Source organism: Chiloscyllium plagiosum, chromosome 7, assembly GCF_004010195.1.
Source record: "Chiloscyllium plagiosum isolate BGI_BamShark_2017 chromosome 7, ASM401019v2, whole genome shotgun sequence".
NCBI classification, from domain to species: Eukaryota; Metazoa; Chordata; class Chondrichthyes; order Orectolobiformes; family Hemiscylliidae; genus Chiloscyllium; species Chiloscyllium plagiosum.
Window position 1 is genome coordinate 39,767,583 of NC_057716.1, and position 19,603 is coordinate 39,787,185.

Genomic DNA, 19,603 nt, shown 5'->3' on the forward strand with positions numbered 1-19,603 from the left:
GGTGGATGGGAGATCCCCCGAGGTGATGAGGTTATGGACGGTCTGGGAGATAATGGTTTGTTCTTTCCACCTATCACATTTCCGACGCCCCTCCCCCAAGTCCCTCCTCCCTACCTTTTATCTTAGCCTGCTGGACAAACTTTCCTCATTCCTGAAGAAGGGCTTATGCCCGAAACGTCGATTCTCCTGTTTCCTGGATGCTGCCTGACCTGCTGCGCTTTTCCAGCAACACATTCCCAGTTCTGTAGAGGTCACCAGCCATTCCTGCTAGCAGGCTAGCAACTCCAACATAATGTTCATGGCTATGTCAACTGACAAGTCCACAGCAGTAACTTCAGATCAGTTGAGCTGTTTGGCTTTCATCAATAGAAACTTACAAGGAGGTTCAGGACAATGTACACTGTGCAGTGGAACTCTTAGGTGAGTCAGTCCAAGATGTATTACATTCCACAATTGAAGACCCGGAGGAGACCAGTGATCCTGAAAAGCCTGATGTGCGAGTTGCTGGTTAGGCGAGCATTTATTACTCACCCTTAATTGTCCAAGAGAAGGTTGTGATGAGGTTTTTTCTCGAACTCCTGTAGTCCTTGGAGTGTAGGGACATTTGCAGTGCTATCAGGGAGGGAGTTCTAGGGTTTTGACCCAGCAACAGTGAATGTATGAAGTTGAAGTTTGTAACATTTTTGAAAGATAATTTGGAAAGAAGCAGAAATATACAGATTGGAGCAAGTAAATTGAGTAAAAAAAGATTAAGATGCATGGGATCCATGGTGTATTGGTTGCTCGGATTCAGAATTGGCTTGCCCATAGAAGGCAGAGGGTCATGGTGGAAGGGTGCTTTTTCTGGCTGGAAGTCTGTGACGAGTGGTGTTCCACAGGGATCTGAACTGGGATCTCTGCTGTTTGTGTTAAATGTAAATCACTTGGATGAAAATGTAGCTGGATAGTTTAGTAGGTTTGCAGACAATGCAAAGATCGGTGGAGTTGTGGATAGTGTGAAAAGTTGTCAAAGGATACCCCTGGATATAGATCAGTTGTAGATATGGGTGGAGAAATGGCAGATGGAGTTTAATCTGTGTAAGTGTGAGGTTCTGCACTTTGGGAGATCAAATGTTAAGGGAAAGTATTGGCAGTTAATGGCAAAACCCTGATCAGCATAGATATACAGAGGGATCTTAGGGTTCAAGTCCATTGCTCCCTGAAAGTGGCTACGCAAGTAGATAGGGTGGTAAAGAAGGTGTATGGCATGCTTGCCTTTCTTGGTCAGGGCACTGAATACAAGAGTTAGGATCTCATGTTGCAGTTTTCTAAAACTTTGGTTCGGCTACAATTAGAGTATTGCATTCACTTCTGGTGACCACATAGAACATAGAACATAGAAAAATACAGCGCAGTACAGGCCCTTTGGCCCTTGATGTTGCACCGTTCCAAGCCCACCTAACCTACACTAGCCCACTATCCTCCATATGCCTATCCAATGCCCGTTTAAATGCCCATTAAGAGGGAGAGTCCACCACTGCTACTGGCAGGGCGTTCCATGAACTCACGACTCGCTGAGTAAAGAATCTACCCCTAACATCTGTCCTATACCTACCACCCCTTAATTTAAAGCCATGCCCCCTTGTAATAGCTGACATTACAGGAAGGATGTGGAGACTTTGGAGAGGGTGCAGGAAAGGTTTAATAGGATGTTGCCTGGATTAGAGGGATTAAGGGGAGGCTAGAAAAACTTGGGTTTTTATTTCTGGAGTGGCAGAGTCTGAGGAGAAACTTGAGAGAAGTCTATAAAATTATGAGATGCATAGATAGAGTTGATGGTCAGAATCTTTTTCCCAGAGTTGAAATGTCGAAAACTAGGGGCCATGCATTTAAGGTGACAGGGGGAAAGTTCAAAGGAGTTGTGAGGGGCATGTTTTTTACACAGTGATAGGAGTCTGAAATACACTGCTGGGTGATGGTGGAGGTAGGTGTGGTAGGGGTATTTAAGGGACTTCTCGATTAAGTCCAAAAGCAAGGAATGGAAGGAAAAGGACCAAGGGCAGGCAGAAGGGATTAGTTTCATTTGGCATCGTGTTTGGTACAACATTGTGGGCCATTTCCTTGCTGTACTGTTCTATGTTCTATGTAGAGTATGTGAATAATTATCAAATATGAATATTACTGATGCATTAATCAGGAGCACAATGGCACAAATATGTTGACGTACCAAGGGTGAAATCCAACAGACATGAAATTTGAAATATCAGCTATTCAGTGTAACTATAAAGGAATCTGGGCAGTTGGCCATTGCCTCTTTTTGTGTCAATTACTTTCTTACATTATTTCATTTTCAAGTGGCACTCAGCAAAATGAACGTTCCACATTTCTTAGCAGTTCAAAGAGAACATGAAGTAGTTTCCTAGGTGATGCATAGTACCGTAAAATGAATGAATAATATGTTTGCAATGGAATTGTCAGTATGGACTACATAGTTATATATAGAAGTGCAATAAACCATTTTAAACAAATGGGAATGCTGGTGCCAGGAAACCATTCACCCCAGTAGGTGACTATTTGCATTTAATATTTTTCACAATTTTTAAGCAATCAGTTACCAATAGCTGATTGATAATATCTGGTAGTAAATATTGCTGGGACTAACAAGTAAAGAAATCCAGCTGGCCCTTTATGTGAATCTTGATCCAGATGTTTACTGAAATTTCTGGCACAGGCTTTGAATGAGCATTAGCAAGTTTACATGGCACCAACCTGATCTCTTTTCCAGCATTAAGTTCCCATGTTAGAGTTTTAACATTTATGCAGCTAACTTCTGAGGTGCACAGCAGGTATTTTCATATTTTGGGGAATGTTCAGTATTAGGTTCAATAATCAGTCAAGACCAGTTTGTAATTAAAATACAGTCTATTTTATTTTGTTACTGGCCGGAATCCTGCCCTGTTGCAGATATGAATGCAGCATTGTTGAAAGAGAAGGACGTTTAAACATCTTAACTGGTCCTGGTATCAGAAAATAGATGTTTCTACAAAATGGGAAAGCAAGCCAGCATATTCTAAATATCACCCTCAAAAGTGGCAATTTGAGCATAATGATGTGGTATTGTTGAAATGAAATTCCTAGTTCTATGAGCCTTTGATGAAAAGAATTACCTGTAAGATACCTAATTTGATCTCTCTATCCTTGTGTACATACATCAGGTTAGCAACACACTGAAAAAGATCAGAGGATTCAAATAACATTTCCTTGGTGAAAACATCTAGCTTTTAGTAAATTGAAGATTTCAACAATTATTAGATGATAGTGTGCTCTAATTGTGGAAGCCAACAACTATTGATTTATGGCAGTCTCTCACTACTTCAAATGGCATCAGTTTTAAGGAATATGGCTGACAAAACACTGTCCTCTATGACCTCAGATACAAACGGTCCACAGCAGATGGAATAGACTATTGATAATGGAGAATACAAATGGTTTGATACTGTGGTATTGACTGCTGACCAAAATATTTGAAGAAACTATTAGTCTCACTTCCTGTTAATCTGTGGAGATCGAAATCATCCCCGGGCCCAGATTTTGGGAATCGGTGCTAATGATACAAAGCAGAATAGTCACTCTGCAGATGGGATGCATTCTTTGTTGCTGTCAGAAGTAAAGGTGGATATTGTGGAGGTTCTGACCTTCCAATTCTTCTTGAACTAAGAAGTGATGATGGAATACTGGTGCACGGTAAATTTCACACCTGCAATAACAAAAAGAATGACAAATACAGGCCAATAAGTGTAACATCAGTGCTGAGAAATGTCAAGGGCAATAATCTGGGGCAAAATTAATTTGTTCTTATAAAGTTATTAAAGGCATTGTTCATATTTCACCAAGTTAACTGTGTTTATTGATGACATAATGAAATGGGTTGGTAAAGATAGTACAGTTGGTGTGCATTTTGAGCTATCAAAAGATGTTTGATTAAAATACCACAGAACAGACCTGTAACCACACAATTAACTTGTTAACTGAAGTGAGATTAAAGGACAATGGCTGCATGAACATAAAAGATTCCAGGTGGCATAAAATATCCTAGTAGACATTAGTAATGAACAGTTGTTTGTCCAAACTGGAAAAAAGTGTGCAATGCTATCCCCTAGAGGTTAGTGTAGAGGCCACTGTTTAATTGATATCTATCTGGAACGCAGGTTATAATTCAAAGATTGCATATGACACAAAACTCAAGAATAATATAAATAGTAAGGCAAACCCCAGTGGATGTGGACTGCTGAAATGGGCAGGGAGACCTGAAGTGATTCAATTTGGGAGGATGAGTGAGAAGAGACAATGTGAATACAATATTCCAGTTTTGAAGTACAAAGCAGGAAGTGTGAGCCCTGATGACCAAGTGTGGGCGATGGGGGAGGGATTAGGGAACGTACACACAAGCCTTGTAGGTGGTATGACAAATTGAAAAGGTTGCTGAGAGGTGTACGAGATCCAAGGCTTTATAGAACAATGCATCAAGCAGGACTCTAACTTCTAAAGGGAAGTGAGCCCTGATGCAGGTTCTAGGTTAAAATCCTGAAAAAGAGAGTTTGATTGAGAACCCAATACAAATGTAACTTCTTCCAGATTTGACTTGAGTTTGCCATGGATTGGGGAACACCCATACAGGTGTCAGGATAATTATTAAAATATTCAGGTGAGTAATTCGCTTTGATGTTAACTCTTAACTTTAAAAGACAGTGTCCAAGTTTCCCAACTTCCCTACATCTTGTCAGTGTCAATGAGGCAGGAACACTGCAGGCATTCTGATTGTTTAATAAAATGAATTTGCAGGAATTGTTCAGCTTGTGGCCAGCGACAGTGAAAGGCTTGTACTTAGAGGAATTGTTCTGGGAATCTGGAATCACTACTTCTCTAATTGAAACTTAACTTTTGCAAGTTATTTCCAATTTTACCTTGCACATTTTTTCATGTGATTTCCATTCTGTTCATTTCATTGGCACTGTAAAAATGAGAGAAAAACACACACCAGGAGCCTGGGCCTCTGGTGAGGAACAACAAGTAGCAGCCACACCAGCAATAGTAAAGCAAGGGCCATAATCATGGCTGTGGAACCAGCAGTAACAATGTGAGGGACAGCAACAATCCCAGCAGCAAAGGATCTGGGCACAGAACTGCACTGGAAGGTGACACCTCCAGCACAGGATCTACTCTGAAGGCGGTGAGCTTCAATATAATGGAGCTATGGTTGAGAGTCTCATGCTTTTGCAGCAGGCCATTGCTGACATCTGCAGTCCCCTGAACCAGCTTGTGTTTTCAATGATTTCAAGGTCACCACAGCTTTGAATTTCTTCACCTCCAGTACTGTCCAATATGCATGGGAGATAATTTCAGAATATTGTAATCTATTTTTCGCAAATGCATCTCCCAGGCCACAGATGCTTTGGCAAATTCACAGAATTGGTATATTTGGAAAACACGGATAATGCCAGTCAGACACAGAGAGCTGTTAGTTTCACTAAAGAACGTAGAACAATACAGCGCAGAACAGGCCCTTTGGCCCTCGATGTTGTGCCAACCTGTGAACAAATCTAAGCCTATTTCCCCTACACTATCCCATCATCATCCATATGCTTATCCAAGGACTGTTTAAATGTCCCCAATGTGGCTGAGTTAACTACTTTGGTAGGCAGGGCATTCTACGCCCTTACCATCTCTGAGTAAAGAACCTGCCTCTGACATCTGTCTTAAATCTATGACCCCTCAATTTGCTGCTATTGCCCCCTCGAACAAGCAGACGTCATCATCCTAGGAAAAAGACTTTCACTGTCCACTCTATCTAATCCTCTGATCATCTTGTATGTCTCTATTAAATCCCCTGTAAGCCTTCTTCTCTCCAATGAGAACAGACCCAAGTCTCTCAACCTTTCCTCATAAGACCTTCGCTCCAGACCAGGCAACATCCTGGTAAATCTCCTCTGCACCTTTTCCAATGCTTCCACATCCTTCCTGTAATGGGGAGATCAGAACTGTACACAATACTTCAAGTGAGGCCACACCAGCATTTTGTACAGTTGCAGCATGACATCACTGCTCCAGAACTCAATCCCTCTACCAATAAAACCTAACATACCATGTGCCTTCTTAACAGCACTATCAATCTGGGTGGCAACTTTCCGGGATCTATGTACATGGGCACCAAGATCCCTCTGTACATCCTTACCACCAAGAATCTTTCCATTGACCTAGTATTCTGCCTTCCTGTTTTTCTTCCCAAAGTGACTCACCTCTCATTTACCTGCATTGAATTCTATTTGCCATCTCTCAGCCCAATTCTGCAGTTTATCCAAGTCCGCCTGTAATCTGCAACATTCTTCCACACTGTCCAGCACTCCACTGACTTTAGTATCAACTGCAAACTTACTAACCCATCCACCTCCTCCTGCATCCAAGTTATTTATAAAAATGACAAACAGCAGTGGTACCAAAACAGATCCTTGTGGCAAACCACTATTAACCGAACTTCAGGCTGAATATTTTCTACCAGCCACCACTCGCTGCCTTCTTACAGAAAGCCAGTTTCTAATCCAAACTGCTAAATCACCCTCAAACCCATGACTCCGCATTTTCTCCAACAGCCTACCATGAGGAACCTTATCAAAGGCTTTACTGAAGTCCATGTACACCACGTCAACTGCCCTACCCTCATCTACATGCTTGGTCATCTTCTCAAAAAACTCAATGACGTTTGTGAGACATGTCCTATTCTCGACGAAACCAGGTTGACTATTTCCAATCAAATTGTTGCTTGCTGGATGATTATAAATCCTATCTCTTATAATCCTTTCCAAAACATTTCCTACAACAGACGTAAGGCTCACTGGTCTATAATTACCTGCGTCATCTTTGCTGCCCTTCTTGAACAAGGGCGCAGTATTTGCAAACCTCCAGTCCTCTGGTACTAAACCTGTAGACAATGACAACTCAAAGATCAAAGACAAAGGATCGGATTTATCCCCTCGGATAAATCCCATCTGGCCCATGGGACTTATCTACTTTCAGACATTCTAGAATTGCTAACAACTCCTCCTTACTAATCTCAATCCTTTCAAATCTAATAGCCTGTCTCTCAGTCTTCTCCTCTACAATATTCTCCTTTTCTTGAATGAAAACATTTGAGAAATATACGCACCTCTCTGATCTCCACAGGGTCCACACACAACTTTCCACTTCTATCTTTGACTGGTCCTATTCCTATCCTAGTCATTCTTTTATTCCTCACATACCTATAGAAAGCTTTAGGGTTACCCTTTATTCTACCTGCTAAAGACTGCTCATGTACCCTCCTTGCTCTTTTTAACTCTGTCTTTAAATCCTAACTAGCTAATCTGTAACACTCCATCGCCTCATCTGAACTATCTCGTTTTATCGTCACATAAGCGTCCTTCTTCTGCTTAACAAGAGATACAATTTCTTTAGTAAATCATAGTTCCCTTACCTTATGACTTCCTCCCTGCCGGACAGGGACATACCTATCAAGGACACACAATATCTGTTCCTTAAACCAGCTGCACATTTTGATTGTCCCCATCCCCTGCATTTTACGACTTCATTCTATGCCTCCAAAGTCTTGCCTAATCGCATTATAATTGCCCTTCCCCCATCTATAACTCTTGCCCTGTGGCATGTACCTATCCCTTTCCATCGTGAAACTAAACATAACCGAATTATGGTCACTCTCTCCAAAGTGCTCACTTACCACTAAATCAAACACCTGGCCTGGTACATTACCAAGTACCAGATCCAGTGTGGCCTCCCCTCTTGTTGGGAGGAGCACTGGGCAGCTGTCCATTCCTTTTCTGTCTCCATGCCTGAAGCTACGGTGTGAGCTCTTCTCTATCCACATCATCCTCAGCCTCGAAGATGTGCCACATTGACTCCAGTCGCTGCTTGAGCTTTGAAACCTAGAGCTCATGCTTCTGCAGCTGACAACATCTCCTGCACTGTGGTCATGTTTATGACTTGGCGCATATTACAGCTCTGTCTTCAGATCTATCCAGAAACCCGAATGACTCACAACTGAACCGGCTGAAATGATTATTTTATAATTGCTCTGGTGTTGATTTGACTCTGGTTGTCACATCTTTCCTGACTCACTGTTAGGTCTACTCATAGGAGTCAGCTAGTGAGTCTTCAGAAGAGTATGCCATATGCTGTAAGCTAGTCAGTGATATTGTAAAGAGTACTGTGTGGATCCCTGTGGGAGATGTAGCTCCTCCATGTATAAGTAGTTCAGATCTCAATGCTCACCTTCAAGTAGTCATAAAATAGCTAGTCATTAAAGATGTGGAATCCCTTCTCATTGATAAATACTCCAGAATCATCTGAGGGTATTTTGATTGCCAATTGTGTGCATTCAATAACTCCCTGCACTTGTGGGAGTCCAGCCACAGGTCTCTGGTACAGAGTCTGTCCCAGAAGGAAAGGGGGGGAAAGGAGGAGAGTGATCGTCATTGGGGGACTCAATAGTTAGAGGGTCAGATAGAGGGTTTATTGGGAACGAAAGAGACTCACAGTTGGTGTGTTGCCTCCCAGATGCCAGGGTCCGTGATGTCATAGATCATGTCTTTGGGGTCCTGAAGGGAGAGGGTGACAAGCCCCAAGTCGTGGTCCATGTAGGTACCAATGACATAGGTAGAAAGAGGGATAGGGATGTAAGGCAGGATTTCAGGGAGCTAGGGTGGAAGTTAGAACAAAGAGTTGTTATCTCTGGTTTGTTACCTGTGCCACGTGTTAGCGAGGCGAAGAACAGGGAGAGATATCAGCTGAACATGTGGCTGCAGGGATGGTACAGGAGGGAGGGTTTCAGGTATATGGATAATTAGGACTCATTCTGGGGAAGGTGGGGTCTTCACTTGAGCCAGAGGGGTACTAATATCCAGAATGGGAACTTTGTTGGTGCTATTCGGATGGGTTTAAACTAGCTCAGCAGGGGCATGGGAACCTGTGGTGTAGTTCCAGTGCTCAGGAGAGTAGGGAAGACATGGACAGAATTGCACGGTCACAGGAGTGTGCTGGCAGACAGCAAGCTGGCTTGAAGTGTGTCTACTTCAATGCCAGAAATATCCGAAATAAGGAATGTGAGCTTGCAGCATGGATAGGTACTTGGAACTTAGATGATGTGGCCACTTCAGAGACATGGATAGAACAGGGTCAGGAATGGATGTTGCAGGTTCCAGGGTTTAGATTTTTCATTAAGAACAAGCAAGACAGTAAAAGAGGGGGAGGTGTGGCTTTGTTAGTCAAGGACAGTATAACGGTGGCTGAAAGAACTTTTGACGAGGACTCGTCTACTGAGGTGGTATGGGCTGAGGTTAGAAACAGGAGAGGAGAGGTCACACTGCTGGGAGTTTTTTTATAGGCTTCCGCAAAGTTCCAGTGATGTGACGGAGAGGATCGGCAAAATGATTCTGGGCAGGAGTGAAAGGAACAGGGTGGTCATTATGGGGGGCTTTAACTTCCCCAACATTGACTGGAAATGCTATAATTCTAGTACATTGGATGGATCAGTTTTAGTCCAATGTGTGCAGGAGGGTTTTCTGATACAGTATGCAGAGCAGGTAGAGTATCAGTCTGCTCTGGTCCCACTCTCAAATCAGTTTTCTGTTTTTGAAGCTGATGCTGAAGTTGGTTCCTCAAGGGGGTGCAGTCAGAGTCAAGCTTCTGACCGACTGTACAGGATGAGAGGGAGAAAGAAGAGGAACAATTGTGAAAAGGGGTTCACTTGTTTGGAGAAATAGAGGCATTTCTGTGGCTGGAGACCAGACTCCAGGATGGTATGTTGCCTCCCTGCTGCCAGGGTCAAGACTATCATAGAGCAGCTGCAGGAGATTCTCTGGAGGCCATCGTCCACATTCGTACCAATGACTTATTGGAAAGGGGATCGTAGTCATGCAATCAGAATTAACAAAGTTCAGATTGCATTGTGTAAATACCATGTTGTGGCACTAACAGAGAACCTGGCTAAGGAAACACAGGGCTGGATATTAAATATTCCTGACTGCAAGACATTCAGAAGAGACAGAAAAGAAGAAAAAGAGAAAGGGTGGCAGTTTTGGTTTAGGAGAGCTTTGCAGTGCTGGAAGAGAGGATAATCCTAGAGGATTCAAGAACTGAATTGATTTGGCTAGAGCTAAGGAACAAAAACAGCCAATGAAGAGATAACAGGTTGAATGACCACTTTCAGTGCTGTAATGTTTCTGTGAATTTGTGATTCACTTTTATGTGGGTAAATATGGTCATCAGGGCTGGAGAGGACGGATCAGAACACCACACATTTCACACACCAAGCTTTAGTGATGGCATCAGGAATTAATATTCTCAGTTATATGGAATGACTCAAGAAATTCCTCAGAGGAGGGAAGTTTAAACATTGATTTCGTAGAGATTTAATGGAGTAGTGCAAAACTGTTTCTAGTTGCAGAAGGCTAAGTAATAAGAGGTAAAAACAATGACTGCAGATGCTGGAAACCAGATTCTGATTAGTGGTGCTGGAAGAGCACAGCAGTTCAGACAGCATCCAAAGAGCTTCGAAATCGACGTTTCGGGCAAAAGCCCTTCATCAGGAACAAACTCGCCTTTTATTCCTGATGAAGGGCTTTTGCCTGAAACGTCGATTTCGAAGCTCTTTGGATGCTGACTGAACTGCTGTGCTCTTCCAGCACCACTAATCCAGAAATAAGTAATCAGAGGTCTTAGATCAAAAATAGTTTTACAAAAAAAACCCAGCAATAATATAAGGAAAATATATTTTGTGCAATGAGCAGTTATGATCTAAAATGAACTGCCTGAAAGGGCAATTGAAAAAAATTCAGTTATAATTTTCAAAACATAATTGGATCAGTCCTGAAATTTACAATGTTGGGGGAAACAGTATGAAACTAATTGTATCACTGTTTCAATGAGCAAGCACAGGCCAATGGCGTCCTTCTGCACTCTATCATTTTGTACTTCTGTGACTGATATCACTATTGGTACATATTAGTGACATCTTTCAATTCTTAACCCAAACACCTGTATCTTTTATTACTTCTTGGGTTTAATTCCCGAATCCCTTGCTTATTGCAGCTGTAGCAGGAACCACCCAATTCTCCTTGAAAATGAAACTACTAACTTATCATGAAATAACATTTCACCAAAAATCATCTGACATTTATAATCATTCCTGGGCTTACTGCCAACATTTAAGCACAGAATATTTTGAAGGAATGGTACATGTTTTGATCAATAGTCTTTTTCATTTGAATTGTACTAAATTTTGACTGTGAAATGCTAGTCTGTAAAATGAGTGGAAGCAAAGTTTTCTGCGATTTGGAACACATTGGTGGGAATGTTCTTTTGCCTGTAGCAATTGGCTTTGAAATCTAATCTTCTGAATGATTGGCACTAATAAATATTCCCATCCTACTGGCAGACAGCAAGGGCACAGCCCAGGGCAAGAACATCAGTACTTGGCCATTGATTGGCAACCACAATTCTCAAAAATGGTTTATCTTCTCAATTGTAAGTAATTGATGCCGATTTGAAAACCTGCCTCTTTCGATGTTGATGCTTGAGAGAAGAGAGGTTTGAAATGATTGTGACACAACATTCACCATCACATATCAAGACCACATAACTCAGGGGAACTTGACATAATAGTAGCACATTCCAAATAAATTATTTTTATGTCTGTTAAAAAAATAAATACGTGAATTACGACAGACACAAAGTAAATAATAAAACTTGTTTTGCTGTGCTTTCCTCATTGAAGTTTCTGTCTTATTTTGCTATTGTAGATTCTGATTCCCACGCTGTACTCTCTGTTTATGACAACTTAAACAAAGAGAATCCAGATGGACAGCTGGATGAAGACATCAACATGGACAACAAATCTCCTGGGGATTTTGGCACTGCATTTGGAACTAATGACCCTGGAAAACCCTCAGTCAGGTTAGAAAGACTGCATTAAAACTGAAGGGAAGATACTGTAGATCTAAAACAAACTGTAGAAATGTTCAGCAAATTTTATAACTGAAGAGAAAAGACAGGCTGTGATATTTTGGATGTGTTCCCTGAAGAGTACATGCTCAAATTTATGGCCTCCTCTTTCCTCTTCCCAGATATTTCCAGAGTTTACTAAAAACAATGCAGAAATGTGATATGAAGCATATGTTAATAAAGTGGAATTGCATCTTTTTATAAGGGTTATTGTACAACATGGTTTTCTATGGTGAAATCCAGCAGCTTTTCCATAACAGGCAGGATTTATTTTCAGGCAGAGGGTTCCCTGTTCCGTCACCTGATTTATAAGTGGGGAATGTATCCAAAGTGATACTGGCTACCCCTTAGATTTTTAATGTTTGACAGGTTCAGATGAGGATGAGATCTCTGTCCCAATTTTGGGACAAAATACTGCCTTGGAGAGCTGCCAGCTAAATGGATTGGCCAGCAGCTCTGCAGTTTCAATTGTGCTGAGTTTGGCCTGTGGCCACCACTGAGGCTTACAGGTAGTACCTCAAGAAAAGGAGCTAATGGAGCTGGATTAGAGTCTGGGATATTGACTGTTTTTGGATGACAGAGCCAGCAAAGGTCTGGGTTTGGAATGAGATCCCCCACCCCAACCACTTACTTGATACTAGCCCATGCAGCTAATGTGGCCAGGACACCTAACTGGTGTGGGTGTCCTCCTGCTGTGGGCAAAATAGTGATGGGACCAGGGTGAAGCAGGACCCTGTAAAATAGGAGCCAGGCCTTAGGAAAGCGGAAAATGGTGAGTAGGCACGATACCACATTTTCGGAACCTTCTTCCTCCTTCAAACATGCAGATAGGGAACTGAATATACTGCTACTGAAATAGCATAAATTAAACAATAGGATTATTTGCTAAATAACATAAACCCCCATATATCAGGTTTCTATCCATCTTCCAGTTATTGTGTCTAAGCACAGTCTCAACATTCTGGCAATAAATTTCTTTGTTTTATCACCTGAACAAAATTTCGGCTTGTGCAAACTGCAGTGTGTCTGCTTATAGAATCCCTACAGTGTGGAAACAGGTCATTTGGCCCATCAAGTCAACACTGACCCTCTGAAGAGTAACCCACCCAGACCCATTCCCCTTGACTAACGCACCTAATGTACACATTCATGAACACTAGGGGCAATTTAGCATGGCCAGTTCATGTAACCAGCACATCTTTGGATTGTGGGAGGAAACCAAAGCACCCAGAGGAATCCCACGCAAACACGGACAGAATGTGCAAGCTTCACACAGACAGTAATCTAATCTAATTTTTAAAAGTTGCCTGAGGCTGGAATTGAACCTGGGTCCCTGGTGCAGTGATACAGCAGTGCTAATCACTGAGCCACTGTGCCATCCTACATGCTTCCCCACTTAGTTTTAATTCACCCAATATCTCAGGGGCTTTTCTGGTTCCCACTTTTATAGTGAGACTTGCTAGGCAAGACTATTGACAGCAATAAACTTTTCGAAGGGAGCAAAGCCGTAACACACATTAAATGAATTCAACTCAGTTTTTACACAGTGGAGTATGTGACAAATTGTTTCTCTTTGAGGAAAATGGTCACATAGAGGTAATGACAATTAACTCATCACAACTTGTTAGTTCACAAAGTTCATTGTTATAGAATACCAGATTTAGTATTGAATCTGTACCAAAGGCCTGTTCGTTATTTGTTAGATTGAGGCTGCCTGTCTTTTCACTGTTGTGTTGTACTGATGTTTTCTGATTTATACTGTATAATTTTGAGTCCAGTTTATCATTGCCACATTTTTTGTGGGAAAATTGGAAATACCTCTGTATTATACTGTTTTATTGAATGGCTGTATCTAGTATAGCTAAAATCATATTTTTCAGAACAATTTGGTTTGATTATCAGTGAAGTCAACAGATTTGTACAATACATGTGTTTTAATTTATAATTGTATTGGTAAAGTTTTAAAATTAAAATCTCTATTTGTATGAGCATACTCAGTAACAAAACTAAAATTCTGTTCAAACATGATGTCTATCACGATGTTTCTGAGATAAAACAGCATGAACTGTGAGATATGCTCAGCAGGTCTGGTGCATCTGTAGACCTGATTTTGATTCCTGCTCAGAATTGAAGGAAGGTTAAAAGAAAAAGTCATGGGTTTTGTGCTGTTGAAAGTGAGGAAGACTAAAGGAGATGTTTGGATAGCATAAGAATATGGAGGAAATTAAGTAACAACAGAGTAACGGGAAAACTGTTGAATTAAAGAAACAAAGTGTTAATCCAGATTTAGTATTAATGTCAGGATAGTGACAACCCTACCTGAAAACAAAACTGTGGGGAAACAAAATGTGCATTGGGACTTGGGGAAAATGAGTCAAAACGGAGGACAAAGGTCATAGCCTTTTGAGCTCAATAAGTCATTAAACAAAGCCACCGAGATGGCAGATGAGATGCTGTTCCTCAAGTTTGCATTGAGCTTCAGTAGATTGTTGCAGGTCAGGTGCAGGTTGTTGGGCATGAGAGTAAGGTGATGAATTGAAATTGCAAAGGACCGGGAAGATCTGGGTCAGGTTGGGAGACTGAACAGGTTCCACAAAACGATCATCCATTCTGCATTTGATTTCACCAGCATAGAGGAGACCACATTGTGTGCAGCAAATACAGTATAATAATGTGAAAGAAGTACAAGTGAATCACAGTTTCACTTGCAAGGAGTATTTGGAGTTTTGGCTGGTGAGGAGAAAGGCATTGGGCTACACTACCTGCAATTGCATTGCAAGGTGCTGCAGGAATAGAATGAAATGTTGAGGGTTATACAAGAATGTAATCAGCTATTGTGAAGGGAATGGCCCTTTAGCATTGCTAATAGTGTAGAAAAGGGAAAGATACATTGGGTGTTGGCATTATGTTGGAAGTGGCAGAGATGGTGGAGAATGATTCTTTGAATGTGAAGGCTAATGAATTGGGACAATCGGAACTTGTAGTTGAGAGCAAAATTACAGGAAATGGACACTATTCATCGGTTGGTTTGGGGTGAATGATGGGGTGGTGGCAGTGGTATGTTCAAGACGGAGCTGAATGTGGCCTTTGTGGCTAACAGGATCAAGGAGTATGGGGAGAAAGAGGCAATAGGATACTGAAAATGCACAATCAGCCATGATCATTTTGAGTGGTGGTGGAGGCTCGAAGGGCTGAATGGCCTACTCCTGCAACTGATCCTCAGTTGAGCAAAAGTGAAGATATATCAGAAGTGGCACGGTGGCTCAGTGGTTAGCACTGTTGCCTCACAGCACCAGGGACCCAGGTTTGATTCCAGCCTTGGGCTACTGTCTGTGTGGAGTTTGCACGTTTGCCCCGTGTCTGTGTGGGTTTCCTCCAGGTGCTCTGGTTTCCTCCCACAGTCCAAAGATGTGCAGGTCAGGTGAATTGGCCATGCTAAATTGCCCATAGTGTTAGGTGCATTAGTCAGAGGGAAATGGGTTTGGGTGGGTTCCTCTTCAGAGGGTCAGTGTGAACTTGTTGGGCTGAAGGGACTGTTTCCACACTGTAGGGAATCTAATCTAAAATCTAAGCACTATTGTGGACATTGGCATCAGAATAAACGGTGTGACAGAAAGTAGCTTACAGAAAGCAGGGTGTGAGGAATGTAATCAAGGTGAGTGTTGGTGGGCTAATAGTGAACATTAGTAAATGGTTATCCCCAGAAATGCAGACAGAGAAGTTGAGGAAGGGAAGGAAGTTATCAGGGATTGGCCATATAAAGATGAGAGGTGGAATCTGGAAGCAAAATTGATGATATTTCCTAGTCAAAAGCTGGATATAGTCAGCAATATACCAAAAAAACGAATTGGGTGACAGACCTGAATAGAACTGGAAAAAGAAATGCTCCACATGTCCCACTAAAAGATAGGCATACTGTGGACCAATGTGGGCTACTTATTCACTTCAACATCTTTTATTTGAAGGAAGAAAGACAAGTTAAAGGAGAAATGGTTCAATGAGAGACCAAGTTCTGTTATATGGAGGAGGGGGTCTCCATTCAAAGAGGAAGCAGTGACCCAAGAGACTCTCTTGACTTGCCATGGAGGTGTAGAATGATTAGAAGTGGTTTGGGCCAGAAAACTGGAAATTTTGAAATAACGTATGGCATAAGAAGTCATTGATGTAGGTGAAAAGAAATGGAAGGAAAAATAAAGATTGGAATAAATAAATTGTAGCAAGGGCAGAAACAGTCCGTAACCACTTTCTCTTCACTATGGATACGTAATCTCTCGACACTTCCACCCCACACCAAGATGGTTTGAGGGCTCTACAATTCTTCAATGAACACTGGCTCGAACAATCCCCATCCATCACTAGCCTCATCTACCTAGTTGAGCTTGTTCCCTCATTGTTAGCCTCCTTCCACTCCGGCTAGTTGAGGCCCAAAAGTGGCTGCTTAAGAGCTACTTAAAAGCCTCATCTTATTAGTGTCTGTAGTCTATCAATAATGGAGATGGGCCCAAGGATGCATTGGGTGGCTGCCAGGTATACCCTGGTGACCAGCTGGTGGGCTTGTGTTGTTCGACCTATTGGGCACAATGTGGCCCACGGAAGGTCCCATTGCCAGCAAAAGCTATTCGCATTGAAGGAGTTCCCTGTCCCCCTCAAATCAACCATCCCATATCCAACCCCCTCACTCCCACCCCATGAATACACCTCCTATAATAATTGCTGTAGGAATTGAACTGTGAGGACTGGAGTTTTTTTTTAAAGCAACTTTCTGCAAAGCATGCATCTAACGATAACTTCAATTTTCTCATGTAAATTCTTGCCCAAAAGCCTCATTATATAAGTCATTCTGCTGTAACACGTGTTTCGTTTACACAAATTCGCTATAACACGATTGATGAATTGGGGACACCGTTTCTAAAGCACAAAGCTTTAAAGCGTGTATTGATTACAATGCCATTCCAGCCCCACTAGTTTAAATGGTGCTGCTGTTACATGATTTACTTATAACACGGGATTGCACGAGAACTGACTGCATTGTAGCAGAACTGACTGTATGTGTACTCTTTAAAGTAGTACTTATAGTTCTATCTCAAACATTTTGAACATGATGGTACTACATCAGAGTACACATTGAGCAAAGCTCAACGTCTGTGTAGATACTTTTAATGAGCCTGTTCAGGGATGTTATAATACACCTCTGGAACAGGTAAGACCTGAACTCTGGGCTCCTGACGCAGCGGTAGGGACTTGACTATTGTTCCACCAAAGCCAATAATTCAACCCAATAATTTCTCAAACCATTCTGAAATTATGAATATAATAAAGATCAGCATCTATGAGTGGTCTGAGACAGCTTTGGTACAATTGGGCCAACTCAATTTCATTATCCTGCAAAATAAGTAGGAATTAAATTTTTAAAATCCCACTGTTTGAATTGTGATTTTACCATCTCTGAATTGAACAACAGAACTATTAGGATCAATTTCAAATTGTTTTATTTTCTGTTTTTAAAAATTGATGAGCAGAGAACATTAGTGTCTCAGCTGGATAATGATATTTGTGGCTGAATTATATTTTTTAAAAAAGCTTCCAACTCAACTTGTTCAGAGATGTTATGACTCTCCACTGGAGCAGGAGGGACCTGAACCCAGGACTTCTCATTCAGAGTTAGGGGCGCTACCACTGTGCTACAAAATCCCCCAAACTGACTTGTATGTCGCGGTAGAGGGCTAGATTTAACCAGCTCTCTTGGGGTCAGGCTGAGAATCTGGGAGTGGCCTCTAACAGGGTTAAGGAAGATGGAGTGGAGAGCCAATCACTTTCCCACCAATATGTTCAGGAGTGTGCACCACCATCCACCAAAAACAAAAAGCTGCAATAGCTGCTCCTCATTCACTCCTGGCAATGCTGCTGTCTACCTGCACCAAATAATGAAGGTCCATCTCTCATCGCCTCCCTCATCACCCTCAGCAGGACATGCCTCACCAATTCCAGCAGCAGAAACTTTAACTATTGGTTACAAAGGCAGCCTGTTCACTTGATGCCCTCTCTCGTGGCTGCAGTTCCAGCCCTTTCCGTTTTTCCTGGTGCTGCTGCTGTGACCTTACAACTGGCTGACAGCTGAGCTACTTTAAAATAACATTTACAGTGAAATGGAGTTTAGCACTTAAAATACAGTCCAGTTGTATGCTTGTTAGTGTTGTTTTATGTCGTGTTTTATAGTTTTGCAATGTTTCATAAGCCAGTGGAAGTTCCTTCAATGCCTTTCATGCTCCTTATTCATGGTACAACTGAAGTTGAATTGTGCAGAACATGAGATATTTTCTTTAAAAGCAGATCAAAGCCACTTCGATGCAATGAATGTTATTATTAAAGGATCATCAACTATTTCCTTTCCGATCTAAAAAAACAGGGAGGATGTACTTCCATGGATGTTTTACCATTTCAAATGCCATGACGATGAAGAAAGCACTGCAGAAGTTCTGAGGAAATCCTTGTGGAATATCACTCCCTATCATTTATCATGGAATGTCACTCCCTAACATTTATCCTGTTGTTTCATTCATCTGTGGGCTGTCAGTGTCATAAGAAGTACAATCATTTAGGGCCCAGCATTATTTTCCTTTAAGAAGGTATAGTGACCTCCTGGTGGTCACACTCTCCCTTGAGAACATTCTGCAGTCTTTCCGAGACATCTTTGATCCTTGCACCAGGGAGGGAACACACCATTCTGCTTTCTCACTGTCAGCTGCAGAAATGTCTGTCTGTATCTCTGACTAGACAGTCCTCTATCACATTTGATGGCTTGGAACTTGAAGAAGGCATTTAGTATAGAACATAGAATATTACAGCACAGAACAGGCCTTTCGGCCCACGATGTTGTGCCGAACATTTGTCCTAGCTTAAGCACCTATCCATGTACCTATCCAATTGCCGCTTAAAGGTCACCAAAGATTCTGACTCTGCCACTCCCATAGGCAGCGCATTCCATGCCCCCACCACTCTCTGGGTAAAGAACCTACCCCTGAAAACTGAGAGAGGATAGAAAGGGGAGCGACTGACTGAGCGGGAGATGAAGAGATGTTAGATGAGGGTGAAGTTAGATAGATCAGAAGACCGCATTAGAGTTGATCAGTATGCACAGACAGAAGTTAGAAGTTTTATTTAGAATTTCCTCTGGACTGCAAGCCTTTTGTCTAGGCGCCATATCCTGTGAGCACAATGATGATACTGGCTGTCATCCCAGATCATTTATTTTCAATACTGCCACAGAGTTGTTTATTGACAGCTAAACAGAACCCATTAGGCCAATAGATTGGTTTCATGGAGAAAGCTGAATTTCCAAGCGCAGCAGGAAATGATAACTACCCACGATATTGTGTGAGAAGCTGGGCCAGAGAATCTCAGTGAGAGGGATCACTGACAGAGGGGAAATCATCATCTCAGCTGTGGGTCAAATAATGATTGATAAAGTTTACACACCACTTCCCTAGTTTTGTAATCCACATTTCAATTTATATAGCTCAGTTTCAGGAGTGCATTTTAAGAACCTTATCTCTTTATACTTTGCATATATTGGTAT

General features: G+C 41.8%; 1 protein-coding gene across 1 annotated transcript in view; it reads left to right on the plus strand.

Moving 5' to 3' along the window:
- The window catches only part of pde1a (phosphodiesterase 1A, calmodulin-dependent), a 520,230-nt gene that overhangs the window by 125,365 nt on the left and 375,262 nt on the right, over positions 1-19,603 (plus strand). The window contains exon 2 of the mRNA XM_043693462.1: positions 11,826-11,979. Coding sequence (XP_043549397.1) covers positions 11,826-11,979 — 154 coding nt within the window. The remainder of the gene's footprint in view (positions 1-11,825; positions 11,980-19,603) is intronic.